General features: G+C 33.3%; 1 protein-coding gene across 1 annotated transcript in view; it reads right to left on the bottom strand.

The window, feature by feature from the left end:
• The window catches only part of LOC133182197 (potassium/sodium hyperpolarization-activated cyclic nucleotide-gated channel 3-like), a 101,064-nt gene extending 87,878 nt beyond the window's left edge, over positions 1-13,186 (bottom strand). The window contains exon 1 of the mRNA XM_061316947.1: positions 13,087-13,186. Within this exon, the coding sequence (XP_061172931.1) occupies positions 13,087-13,149 (63 nt within the window). The 5' untranslated portion in view covers positions 13,150-13,186. The remainder of the gene's footprint in view (positions 1-13,086) is intronic.
• Positions 13,187-14,584: the final 1,398 nt, after the last annotated feature.

Here is a 14,584-nt window from a genome sequence, read left to right as displayed (position 1 = left end):
CATTTACTAATACAATACACGGCACGGACATGCGTAGCGCTAATTCATGATTACGCCAACAAATCCATACCTCTTGATTGCGCTAAATTTTGAATACGCCAATTTATGTACACGTAAGTAATTGAATACATAGTTATGATGAGCATGTCTGTCTCTTCCAAAATTGTGAAATTTATGGCCCCAGGGTCAGAGGTTCTGGTGTTAAGGTGGGGCTCTATTGATTATATAGTGAAAATGCATGCATTAATTCTTTGAAAATCTTCTCCTCTGCTCCTGGGTAATATATAAACTAAGTATATAGTTATGATGAGCAAGAGTGTCTCTTCCAAAATATTGAATTTCATGGCCCCTGGGTCAGGGGTTCTGGTGTTAGGGCGGGGCTCTTTAATTATGTAGTGAAAATGCATTTATTCTGTTAAATAATCCTGTCTAATCCTTAGTGTTGAGCAGATAAACAAAGTGCATAGTGCTTCTTACAAAATTATTAAAACTTTGTGGTCCCAGGGTGAGGGGCTTTTGTGTTTCTCATTTTGGGGGGGGGGGGGTGTCTATTGATAATATAGTGAAAATGTGTTAATTCTTTGAAAATCTTCAACTAAGTGCAGAGTTCTGATGATGAGGGTACATCTTCCAAATTTGTGAAATTCATGACCCTGAGTCATGGGTTTTGGTGTTAGGGTAGTGCTGTGTTGAATCTGTAGTCATGGTACATGTAGTGAAAATGCATTTTTTCTTTGAAAACCTTCTCTGCTCCTTGGCATATCAAAGGCAAATGAAGTAAAAGTTTTAATAAAAGATATTTTTACCAGATTTTTAAACACCTGGACCATTTGGTCAGATGTTCTGGTCCTGGCCAGGTCTCTATTGATTTGTATTCTACTGAGAGAAGTTATTCCCATTTGCAATGCACTTTTGATAATTAATCACTGCAAATAATGTATTTGAAAAGTTAACAGAATAAGAGAATTGTGCAAGAAATTTTATAGTATAATACAAAAACTACTAGTACTTTCATAGTTTTAATGATCAGATAGACTTGTAGAATAATAAAACTGAGACAAAAATAACTTATTAAAATGTTCTTCAAAGACCAAGAGAGGCCAATGTGAGAGATTACAAGTTGGGGTTAAAAATAGTACAGAATTACCAATAGTTGTTTAACAGTCTGCATGGTGATAGTGATAAATTGGGGACAGATTAGAATTTAATTTTAATATGAGTTGTTACTAAATATTATACTAATTAATTAATTGATCCTGATCATCCCATTTCTCTTGCTTTTGGGCAACAAAGCTTCATCTACCAGTTTATTTAATATTCCATGGATCCTTTAAGTTGTTGTATTATACTCAGGTGACCGTTAAGGCCCTTGGGCCTCTTGTTTAAATTGAATTTTCAGGAAATTGTATTCAAATTTACACATATATTATTTTTTTTCCCCGACTAACCGATTACAGATTTTCTAACCGATTACCATCGTTCCGACCGAGTAACCGGTTAACCGATTACAAATTGCCATCCCTAAAGTATATATATATATATATATATATATATATATATATATATATATATATATATATATATATATATATATACATATATATACATATATATATATATATACATATATATATATATATATATATATATATATATATATATATATATATATATATATATATAACTAGATGAAATCCCGCGCAAGCGCGGGGAATTGAATTTATACCACTACCGACAGAAAATATATTGTAGTTTCTACCGACAGCCTACAGGCGTATAGCAGAAAGAAATACTTTGTTCAAAATCCCGCAAGAAGTAGATGTAATTGTCTCCACCCCACCCCCTTTTTTGTAAAAGGTTGAAAAATAACAATTTCATTAATTGACATTTATTTTGAAACCTGTAATACTATGTTATGGATATTGCACTTCAGATGCTCTTATTTCATTTCCGTCGCGGATAAAAGCAGCGAAATAAACGAATATGCACATTTTACTGATAAATTGATTTTTTTTTGGGGGGGGGGGGGTCACAGGTACTTGGGTCTTGGTTTATAAATATATACTTTATTTATTTTTTTTTACATATCAATAAGGTACATACATATTTATATACCAAGACCCAAGTACCTGTGTTAAAAAAAAAGCTTTTAACGCTCTATGAATAGGCCGAGTATTTGATACAAAAATACTGAAATGTATTGATTAAAACACAAAACTTTACAGCAATAATTGTATTTGAACAATACCTTATTCATTAATTTTCTCTTTTCATGTAAGCAAGTTTATTACGAAGTACAAATTGTACTTCGGGTTCGTTGCCATGATGCTCTCGGTTTATACTGATAAATTTATTAGGAAAACCTACTACATGTATGTAATAGTCTTTCGATATATAAATGTATTCACAACTTATAGTGTTATCAATTATTTACCATTATTTCAATGACCATTCTCACAAAAGCTTTTTTTATGTTCATGCAGCTGTAATCGCCTCTTTTTCTTTTCTTTTTAACATCGGGCTCGATGCTATATGATGTTCTAGAAGCTTCTATCAATATTAAGATCGGTGAATGACGAAAATAATTTGTACATTTCCCTTTATAATCGGTTATTACAACATATTTCTTTTATGTCATTTAAATCAAGTTTTGATTGAATAATTCAGTGATGACGTTTTATGAAATAAATAAACGATTGCTTGTTGTCAGTTTCATTAAAAATTGCCAGTAACTTAGATCCGCCAACCGGAAACGCCACCGTACTCACGTTTTTCCTATTTCATGGCTGTTTATAGAAAATGAAAGTAGACTTTTAAGGAGATGGGTGAACATGACGAGCGATAAGCCTATAGTGTGACAAACATGAAGATGAAAAATTAAATTTCTATTGTATCAAAATTTTCAATAATATTTCGTCTAACATTAAAATATACTTTATGTAAAATCTCTACAATTTGCAAAAATCCTTCAAAGATTGAAATTATTTGTCTGTGAAATATTAGACACACACTAAAGCGGGCAAAAAGAGTCATTTTCGCATACTATAACACTATTTTTGGATATGAGTGGGTCTTCGCTCCACCTATTTGAAAGTTAATCCTCAAAGTTTGCATAAAAATATACATTTTCTGGTTACCAAAAATATGGAGCAATGACCCACTATACCTTAAAAATATACTTTTATGACAAAACATTCGCATCTTTTCGAGAAATACTTGAAGTCCATTAAGTCAAGGATCATATCACAAACATGATTTATATGCCACTGTTCGTCAAGACTGGTGTAGTCTAGTGGTTAGCGTGCTAGTCTCGAAAGAAAATGATTCTCAGGATTTTTATTGCTAGGGTTCGAACCCCGGGAATACCACATTAATTTTTTTTTAATAAAAGAATAAATTTTCCTCAGAAAAGTTTTGTTTATCACAATTACATAAATTTCAATGATGAGAACTTTACTCTAAATATTAAATTCACAAACTGAACATGATTTTTATACTTCTGAAGCTATAGGCTTTCTGCACGCTATGTTCGCCCATCTCCTTTAATGTACGATACTTACTATGGGAGTGGAATCTAAATATAGTTTACGGACATCATCTTGTATACAGTGTATTGTTAGCAGAGTAATTAAGAACTCTGGTGCACCCGTTTCGGAGTTTATTTGGAAAATTTTATTAATTTATAAGTATAGATGCTGTCAAGGTGGAAAAAAGGGGGAACGTCCCGTTCGAAAAATTTTCACTGATATGGAGACGTCACTTTATATCGGTAATGAAGGGCTCAAGAATAGGCCTTTATTCGGCATTCAGGGCCATTGAGCAGGGAGGGGTTTTTTATCGTGCCAACGCCTACCGTGACACGGAGATTCGGTTTTAAGGTCTCATCCGAAGGACCCGCTACTTTCACTTCAAAGTGCCGAGTGCTTGGCGAAGGAGTAGTTGCTACCTATTTTTTATCGACTTGGGTCAGTCGCGGCCGTGATTCGAACACGGAGCGAGCGTAAATAAGAGCAATTAAGTTTTTCATACTGGTTTTAAAATTATTAATCAATTAACAATGAACTCTTCTTTGATTTCCATCAAGTTTTAATGGCCAAACTGCCATTTACATTGAATTAAATGGGTGTAAAATGATGGCGGGAATCAAGAGTTAGCGTGCGTGGTTCTTTTGACCTAATGTATGACGCTTTAATAAGACCGAAACAGTGTGGGTTCTTTATCGAACCAACGCCTATTGTGACAAGGTGCTTTGGTTTTAAGATCTAATCCGAATTGCTATGACAACTGAATATAGCTAGGAACAAAGAGAATTCACTCATTGCCTGGTCAATGGACCTGCTTATAAGCATTTCTGAAGGTAATAGAAGATATAGCTATATATAGCCTATAATTTTTAAAATATTTTTTTCCTTATAAACAAACTTGCACTGAAAAATATTTACTGAATATCATCAAAGGACCATTATTTTATGAACTTCTTTTTTAATCATTGTAATCAAGTAAAGAAAAAGTAATCATGATTACAAGACTTTTTCAGAGTAATCGAAAAAATTACAATTACTTGTAATCAGAAAAATGGAGATTACTGATTACTCATGATTACACAGCAAACTGTAATCACACTGTATTACAGCTGTTTATGATTACCCCATCCCTGGTTTAACAATAGAATTCGTTCCGTGTATTTGGCAATGTAGCAAAATAAACACGGGCGATAACTTGAACTCTGTGCATTTTCTATGAACGATCCAGAGAGTTCCGAATATCAACATGGCGTGTAAATTTGAAGCGAGGAAAAACGTTGAGAATATGAGTTGAATTTTCGTATTTATATGGATTATTTTTTAGATCAAAAGGCATATAAAATCTCAAAAAGGTTTTTTATGATTAATTTGGTAGTTATTTTCATTGCAACTCCTTTTGTTTTCTTCAGAATCATTTCGGAGCGGATAGGCTCCGATTTGCTACATTGCAAGTATAAGGGACGTATTCTAACTGTGGTGAGGGCTTGTCCCGAGACACAGATAGATTATTCTAACTATATGTCCATAAGAAAAAGAAGTTACTCAAAGGCAAAATGTACTTATTGTGCATGACCTACTTAATCCCAGCTTTGGGCCTAAAAGGTAAAGGGTTAAGTACTCATTGTAATTATACGACCAGTTTGCCCACTATATGTCCTTAGGAAATCAAGATTTCCAAAAATGTAATGTATTTCAATATATGATCAACTCTGGGGCCTGAACGATGGACACAGAGACACTAATTTCACAATTATTGCAGAGAGATAGATGCTCACTATAGTCATTTCAGAAGGAAGACGGGTTCATTTATTCATGGTACAAATGAAAATTTTCTTTCCTGTGAACTCTTTTGCTGAAATCCAGACGACAAAGTGCCAGTCATAAGCCGCTTTAATATACCTAATTCTAAAGTGTTGCAGCGTCTTAATAAAAAGCAGTCTGAGAATATTGCATAAGCAATACTAATCCAATACTGACAAGTGTAAGCTGTTTCCCCTTAAATATTAAAAATATCATTAAAAAGTAACAAATTGCAAACTTGATCTTTAACTTATCAAGGTAGACTGACATACTACATACTAATTCAGAGAATTTGAGTCCCCCGTTATAGCTTTTGGCATTAAAGTCAATAGGATTTTTTAAGGTACTATATATCAACAAATATAATCCACCTTGACAGCATTATATATATATATATATATATATATTATATATATATATATATATATATATATATATATATATAATTATCTTTTCAGTCCTGTGATCTATTGTGACACGTTCAATGCTAAGGATCATTTCTTAATGCATTTCATATGGTGGAAAAAAACTTACTTTTCTATATTTGCAAGAATTTTATCAATTCTGAAAGGAAAATCTTGTCTGTTAGAGCAAATTTTATTCGTTTATTGGAGTTTCGAGTACATATAACCGTCACGGTATAGCTCATTCGGTAGAGCGCTCGCTCTATGATCGGAAGGTCATGTGTTCGAATCATGGCCGCGACTGACCCAAGTCGATAAAAAATAGGTAGCAACAACTGTTCCTTTGTCCCTAAAAGTTGCGTGTCTTTCGGTGAATGCCGAGTAAAGGTCTAAAAGCCCTTGATTCACCGGTATATGGTGTCGTCTCTATAAGTGAAAAATTCTCGAAAGGGACGTAAAGCAACATACAATCAATCGAGTAGGTATGGCTCGTACGTTTATTACGTAATATAGGTACTTGACTGTTCTGTGTCATTATGTAGGCCACATGTTTGTCACCTGAATAATTTACACCTTCAATCACTTCCTTGTGAACGATTGAAAACTTTTTTTTTCATTTCCACCCTACGATTAGTCAACTATGTATAAAAATATATGTAAAATTTTTAAATTCAGAAATCAGGAATATAATTTTGTACTAGTCCATCGGACTACTTAGAGATGATATGCCGCTAGTCCGGGACAACATTTACCAGCCTCGGGCTACCAGATTAGCGATAGCGTCTAACTCTAACAGCTTCTTCAGGCCTGTAGGAAGCAATTTCAGTTGGGGGGTGGGGGGTGGGGCAGTCAAATATTTACACAGTTTGTTGGGGGATACTATCAAGGAAAAATTCCTTGACAAGCAAAACAAAAGACGTTAGTATTGAGGGGACAAGCATAAAGTGATTATATTTTCTATAGTATACTATACATCGGCATATACCTCGGCAAAATGGAGGGGACACGACCCCTCCCCCGATTCCTATATGGCCATGTTGTATGCATGAATTCCAGGTATCAATCACTGCATCGGGTACACCTCAGATTTGCTTTGCCTTGTAATCTGAGTGGCTCACCAAAAAAGATGCTTGAGTACTTATTTACCAAAGTTGACAAGAGTATTTCAAAGTGGAACCATCTCTGTCCTCATTCAAACAAGCTGGTTTACAGAAGCAATATATTTACTACTCGCCGTATAACTCAATACAACCAACCGCTTATTTATTTCTCATTGCTATCCTAATCCCTGGCGAAAGTCGAACGATGGTAGTAATACAAAGCATGAATTAATCATGCTATCAAAGACAGAATTAGAGTCAGGAATCGGTTCCCCGGTATTGACAGCATAAACATATTCATGTCATAAGCGAGGAACTATCAAGGACACCATTGCCGGAATTAATGATCCGGAGATACGAGATTTTTACAGTTTAGACTTATAATACGCGAAGAGGGGATCCATCGTCAAATTCTTTTTTTCATTTTTGTTTTCTCTGGTATCACTTTTATTTATAATTATCCAATGCAATATTAGTGAAACTTTGAAATTATATAAAATATGAGAAAAATTCTCTATGTTAACATCCATGTAATTATCTTTTTAACAGATCTGCATCGTAAAAAGATATGAACAAAAGGATCACGAGAATATTATGAATCTTATAATTTATGGGAATTCCTCATTTTAAATATTGTGTTCAAGTGTTTCGGAATGACAAAATTGAGGAAAGTAACATTGAAATAACTCAAACATTACTCTCTATAATGCTAATTCGCATATGGAAATGACCTGTTATTATTGATCCTACTATGCAGCGCTTTACAGAAAATTCCTATTGACATTAAATTTAAGCGCAGTTGAATTTTTCCAGACAGGTCACAATTTCCTTAATAAAAAGAGAGATTACAGAGTCGAGTAATTAATTCGCAGGAAATTACAAAGGACTAATTTGGAGACGAATACAGATCATGTTGAATCTGGACTAAAACTTGGAAGTCCTCTCACGGAAGTCAAACTGTATACGGGTGTGTTTAAGATCGATTTAATCCTTCCAACTACCGGTATTTTGATAACTAAATATTACAGAATATGACTTGTTGTGTTGCCATTATTTGGGCTAATGTCTTCCAAGTATCGTAAGAATTTTTTTCTCATCACTTCAGTTTCTCATCATTCCAACAAAGGAAGTTTTGGAAATGATACAGATAATGGTGCATCTTTACAAGTATTCTTTCTTGGTGATCGCATTTACACTGAATTAATTTGTTTAGAACTGTTCAATAGTTAAATTGTACTCTGTGGCCATTGGTGACACAATAGGCATTTCATCTTACGGGTATATGTTTTTATTGATTTAATTCTAGTATAATTAAAAAACAAATGAATTTTTCTACATCATTATCTCGGGTTGTTATCGATATCCTAGCATCCTTGCCTATATGGACTTGTAATTCTATAATTGTATCATGACCTACTGCTGTTCTTACTACAATGTCAATTACCCTTTATTTTGTTTTCACTGCAGTAAAATATATTATGAAGCCCACAACCAAAGGCAATTTTAAATTTCAAATATCAAATTGGAAATATCTTTATATACATAATAGCTCACTATTCACAAACTCCTCTAGAGTGGATCGATTATATTTTCGCTTGAGGTATTGGAATTTCCTTTGAGGGGAAAAAAAGAACCGTGTCTTACAGCGAAGCACAATCTTTGCGGATACCATATACATCTACGGAATATCAGGATCAATTTTTGTAGCAATGATTTTGATCTCCAACTTGTCTGCGAACATGATGTGATCCTATAGTCAGAGGTCTGCGGAAGATAAAAGCCCATCTTCTGCCATAATATTGTTCAATTGTTTGTGCACATAAATCAATATCTATCTGTCAAAAGAAATCTTGGTTCAAACCCGATCTTTGACTTTAACCATGCGTGTGAGAACAGTCTCATAGTGTGATATGGTAATGGCCAAACACAATTATCACTCCACTCAAACTATTGTGTGGTTCAGTTCTAACTTATTGTGTTGTTCCAATAAATGTATGTTACTTATACTCCATAATGAAACGTGTCTCGAGATTCCTACAATCGGGACAGGGCACATTTCCACTTTTGACCACTCTGAAAATTGCACGTCAAAGATATTCAATTCATTATTTTAACAGTATTTTCGATGTTTGTCAGCATTTGCTCTATAAAATTTTATATATATAATATTTAACTTGACTGTGAACATCCAAAACGCTAGTCCTGACAAGACAGAGTATGGTGGCATATTTCTGTCCTATACTTGCAAGAAAGATAATTGTAACTTCATGTTAAGTTCTTGTCTTGCATCTAGGCTTTAAAAGAAATGTTTGTGAAATTCTTTTAAAAAGCTATTCTCCTACAAGTGCTACTCTTCCTACAATTTTCGTTTGATTTTAATAAAACTTTGCATACAATTAAGCCACAAAGAAACAACTCTCCCATTTTTTGATACCCACACACGGTAATGCCATGGTTAGCAAAAATAGAAATATTTCTTCAGTGTTTGTCCGATCTATTTGTTTTTGTATGTTTGTTTGCTAAATTTACGTCCACGCATATATGGGATTGACACTAAATGCCAGTGGTTAAGACCTCTACTCTTTACTGATGGTCATTGAGCAGTGGGGTATCTTTTTAGGGTTTTGAAATATATTTATTTTCATTGTTTCAGTTAAACAGCAATATGTCTTTTATATAAGAAATTAGAGAAAGTATTCAATTTACGTAAATTTACACGTATATGTCATAATTTAAGATGCACCGAATACAATAAAGGAAAAGGAAACATTGTAAGCCGTTATTCAATCGAACAATCAGGTACACCTTTCTTCCTCGAGTTATTTGTTACAATACATGTATGACATTTTGAAAACCTATGGTAATCAAAACTCGATAGATTTCGAAAAACGTCTATCCATAACTAGAAATTCTTACGCTTTCTGTAAATTGCTGAAAGAAAGGGAAATTCAACCGATAAGAATATTCAGATCTAAGATTCTTTTCCCCAGTACATTATACATTTTAATCTAACTTTACGCATACTTTAAAGATCATGAAAACCATTCGTTAATATAAGAGAAATTTTTTTTATATCCTTTCGCAGAAAATGTAAATGAGGACTAAGATTGTATCAAATTACTTTAAAATTGTATGGACAAGAGCATGAGCGAGTCGTATGACCCCTCAAAATTGTATATACACATTCAGAATTAATATATCTTTCTTTTTAAACAAATTCAATGATTGTTAATTGAAATAAAAATCTCTTCTATAGTTTTCATTATTAAAAAAAAGAAAGAAAATCAATTACTCTTATACATACCTGAAATGTTTTAATAAATCTAAATAAAGCCATCGATAACTGTCAATAGAAAAGTCGATATTGTTGCATGGTGAAATTAACTCCCCATCTGCACACAAGGGTTTAATTATACTCACACGATTGCGTTGTCTTTATTTAAGGGAAAAGCTTAAGGTAGGTTTGTGTGACAAGTAGGCTAGCTCTGTAATTTTCTTAACAAGATTAATGAACTTTTCTTCATGTATGATATATGATGATTATATTACATACATGAGTACCATGATAATAGTTAAGCATATTAAGAACAAAAAATCGATTCACCAATGTAAAGCAATTCCATGGTCATTTACTTTCAGACAAGGAGAACATCCCCTTTTTAATATCTCACACAAATCCGATATACTACAGTTGACTATAACAATCATTTCTGTATATTTCATGGATATTTCTCTTTGAAATGCTGTTTTTATTAACTAGCAAAACAGAAAATGAAACAGCTAGTTGCTGTTATAGCACATACCACCACAAATTCTTTAAGTTGAGGCAAATGAAGTTGGAATTTGAGCACTACCTCCCATTACTGTCTTGTGAATACAAGAAGGGTTTTATAATTCTTGTTGAATAGTATCTTCTGTGCGATCCGTGAAAGACAACTCGAAGATCAAGTGTACACAAAAGTCTCTATATAACACAACCCAGGTGTATGTTATCAAAACAATTCTCAAATGTTTTGATTTGAAATCTTCTCGAAGACAAACGGGGAAGTCTGGTGCCTCGTTTATTTAAGATAATCAAACAACATGAAGCAAAGAAATGCTATGCAAACGAAATTACAAATAAACATAATTTTACCTACACGTACCTTAAAATACGATTCCATTGGTTTACAGAAGTAAGTCATAGTCTCAGAAAAAATACTCAAGAAATAGTTTGTTAGTCGAAGCAATGTTTCTACATCCTCTCCTCGACCGCCTTTGCGCGTGCAGTCTTTATTTGTTCGAATTATTGATACTAAAAACAAAATATGTTCCCAAATTTGACTTTGGGAGTGGCTTTATCCTTTATTGAATTATTGCATAGGCATTTTTTTTCAAGAAACTTAGGTATCGATTTAGTTCTTATTCGGTATTTATGTTCACGATAAAATGTCAGCGATTAAGCCGCCCTCACAAACTTTTAATGTTCAGTTTTCGAAGATAAAGATGAAAACACAATTCAGAGAAATCTGTTAATTTACTACTGTTATTGGCATTACGTTAGAGTACCTTCAAAGTATCAGTAATTCCAATCTCTTTTATTGATGAATGAAACGAAACCGACGGAAGTAGTATTTCAGTCGCCAGCTATTTGAAAACTTGGAAAATAAGCAATAGGCTCAAGTGCGTGCTAACAAGATTAATCTTTTCTTTTACATAAAAAAGCTTAACTCTTCATTTATTTTAAAGATTTTATTCATAAGTTTTCACATATTTTAAGATCGGGTCTATGGAAAAACTGTGGTCTTTTCCCCCCTTCTAAATATCTAGTAGATTATTTTACAAATAAGTCGCATTAATGCAAAACCAAAATTTCTTGAAGATTTGACAGAAAACTTATTGAGAAAATTTTTCTGAAGGAAATCTGAAAATGCAAAAGAAGTATCAGAAAAACTGTAAACGTTCACTTAAACAATCAATTTCCATGCGTTTCACTGTCCTTGCCTTAACCACATATGAATCACCGTTATCAAGGAAATGCAGATGCAATTCAATTAATTCTAATGGGACAATCTTGCTGCAATGTCAAATGTAATGAAATGTCTTATTATATTGGGAACTGCTTCTTCAATTGGAACGGTGGTTACCGACATGAGTCATGTGTATCTGCTTGTTGCATCCTCGTGTTAGTGTCATCCCCGGATATAGGGAAGATAAATACCCAACGACCGTGACAACCAGTGTTCCCGCAACATGTTTAAATGAAGGAAAACACCTTTTTTGAAATGTTGAAAAGAATTTCTGTATATGTAGAAATACCAGAAAGATATAAATACCAGAACTTTTTCAATATTCTAACAAACTTTGTGCGCATGTTTAAAAAAGTAAAATAAAATTAACTAGGGTCTCAAGCTATCCAGCACATTGCATGTCTTGTAGTAAGATGAAATCTTAGCACATTTGCGTGTGAGCATATTTAAGATGCTTTATCAGTAAATACAAATCTTAGCAGAGCCTTGCTGGTTTCCCATATTTCACATGTCAGTTACAATAATAATTTAAACACTTTATTCAACTTTGCAAATGACCCCTCCTCCGCTTTGCATATCAATTGGATGATCAAGCATAGGCGAAATTCAAATTAAAAAAGAATGATATGGTAGCTTGCTGCCAGTAACAATTGTTTCATTATCACGTTGTATTATTTATATTTACAGACCAAATTCATTATCCCTCATTTTATCACACCATTCCAATTCCAACCATCATTAATTGAAAAAGCTGACGCCTAAAGTAGCCCCATGTAAAGGAAACACGTTTTTATAGAAGTTGCTTGACTGATCAATATGGTTACTTCGATGTTCCATTCATATTAATTGCACTCTCCCCATTAAAATATAATAAAGAAACTAGAAACTCGTACACAAAACTTAGATACTTTCGCTAAACATGGATAGTTTTGCGACTGAAATTAAAAAAAATATTACAAATGTTACCTTTCCAATACCTTGAGAAAAGGGAATTTTAAAAATTGACAATTCCAAACACTACTATAAAACAATTAATGTATTTATATATATTGATCTTTCCTACTCTTTCAAATTTTGACGCTTATGTTGCAGGTAATGTTAAAAAGAGGAAAAGCAGAGGGTATTAGTTGGAAAGTTTATAATTGCTGATACTCGGTCTTTGACATGGGGAAAAATAGTGAGGGGAAAAGCTAAGAGACAATCTTATCACAAATGAAGATGAAAAAAAAAGCAGCGATAAAAAACTTACCTTTACCTGGTTTGAAGACAGTTCTGGTTTTGGCGAATCTCCTATTTCACACCTGATGTACATTTAAACATCGTATTTAACAGATTCAGAAATGTAATTTGCAGTTTAACTTTCCGATACTCTTTTGGAGGGTTGCTCTTTCAAGTAGTCTGAGCACCATTCATCCTATAGAATCACAACAGAAGTGCATGTTGGGTGTCCGTAAACATTCCAGTTCAGAACAAAATCAGAGAAGAGCAAATATATAGCCTTCAGCTCAATGTTCGATGTGTATTAGAGATAGCGAAAAGTAAAAAGGAAATAGCAATCCGTAAGAATCTATTATTAACAATTATATATATCCGATCGGAGGCTGCAGATCACTTCAGGTTGAATACATCGAGAGAACAGAATTTTCTACGAGTATATCTATGTTAACGGATTCATCATCAGAAACCGTTTTGAGAAAGGCTTCCTCATCTTTTGCCTGCCTTTGATTTTTTTCTCCTGGGCTAGAAACTTACGATCAATTGATCGTTCAATTCGTCGTGTGATCAAATTTGGAAGTATGTTTTTTCCTGTAATTTAGAATCTTGAATAAACACACGGGATGAGAATTAAAGCGTATTATCTACAAAGATCGAACAGACGAGAGATTCTTCGAGTATAGCAGAGTCTTTGAGTGGGGAGAGGTGAATTTATATTTGGCTGCAATAATTACTGCTTTTCATTAAATGAACATCTCGCCGGAAAAATGTATGCCGCTGAGATTTACAGCATTGGTGCATTCAAGAAAATTAAATTATAAACACTTTCATGTGTCATAAAATAGATATTTGGAGTTCCAGCTTACTTATTACTTCAATTTTAAAATCATGATCTAGAGCAAAACAAAAAAGACCTCATATTATGACTCTACATTAGTTTTAAGTGGTCATGACTTTGAAATTCTACCAAAACATGAGGATGCTTTAATATGAATAAAGCATGATGAACATAGCCTCGTTGTTCTAAAGATTTTTTTTAACCCCCCCCCCTCCATTTAAAAGAACAAAGTACGTTATTGGTTGTATGCGACCGAGAAATTTCCAAATTTTTAAAACTACGTACAAAAATACCGGTATGGTATCGCACCGTTTCATCCTTAACGGTATCCGACCATTTTACATAGTTTTACGTTGGAAAAGGATGATAATAACATTAAAACAGCTTGGGGTAGTTCAGTTTAATCTGACTGTATGTCAGATATTTTATTTTGTAACAATGATTTTGTTTAAAAGCAAGGGGTATGCAATTATACCATCAAAAACCTTTACTAAAGTCTTATATTTTACTTAGATCCGCCTTATCACCATTGTATGCACTGGAAGGTTAAAGGTAAGTGGAAGATCAAAAGGCTATAAAAGACCAGCCTGGAGTATAAATTAATCTTTTTTGTGTGTGTTATACAAATGTGAACACACAATACAGATGAGTACATACATGTATGATTTTAAATAAGCTAATGTGTGCTTGATAA

This window comes from Saccostrea echinata, unplaced genomic scaffold (genome assembly GCF_033153115.1).
Source record: "Saccostrea echinata isolate AGI-Se365-2 ecotype Australia unplaced genomic scaffold, CSIRO_AGI_Sech_v1 ptg000009l, whole genome shotgun sequence".
Classification (NCBI taxonomy): Eukaryota; Metazoa; Mollusca; class Bivalvia; order Ostreida; family Ostreidae; genus Saccostrea; species Saccostrea echinata.
This window is presented reverse-complemented; position numbering and strand designations above follow the sequence as displayed.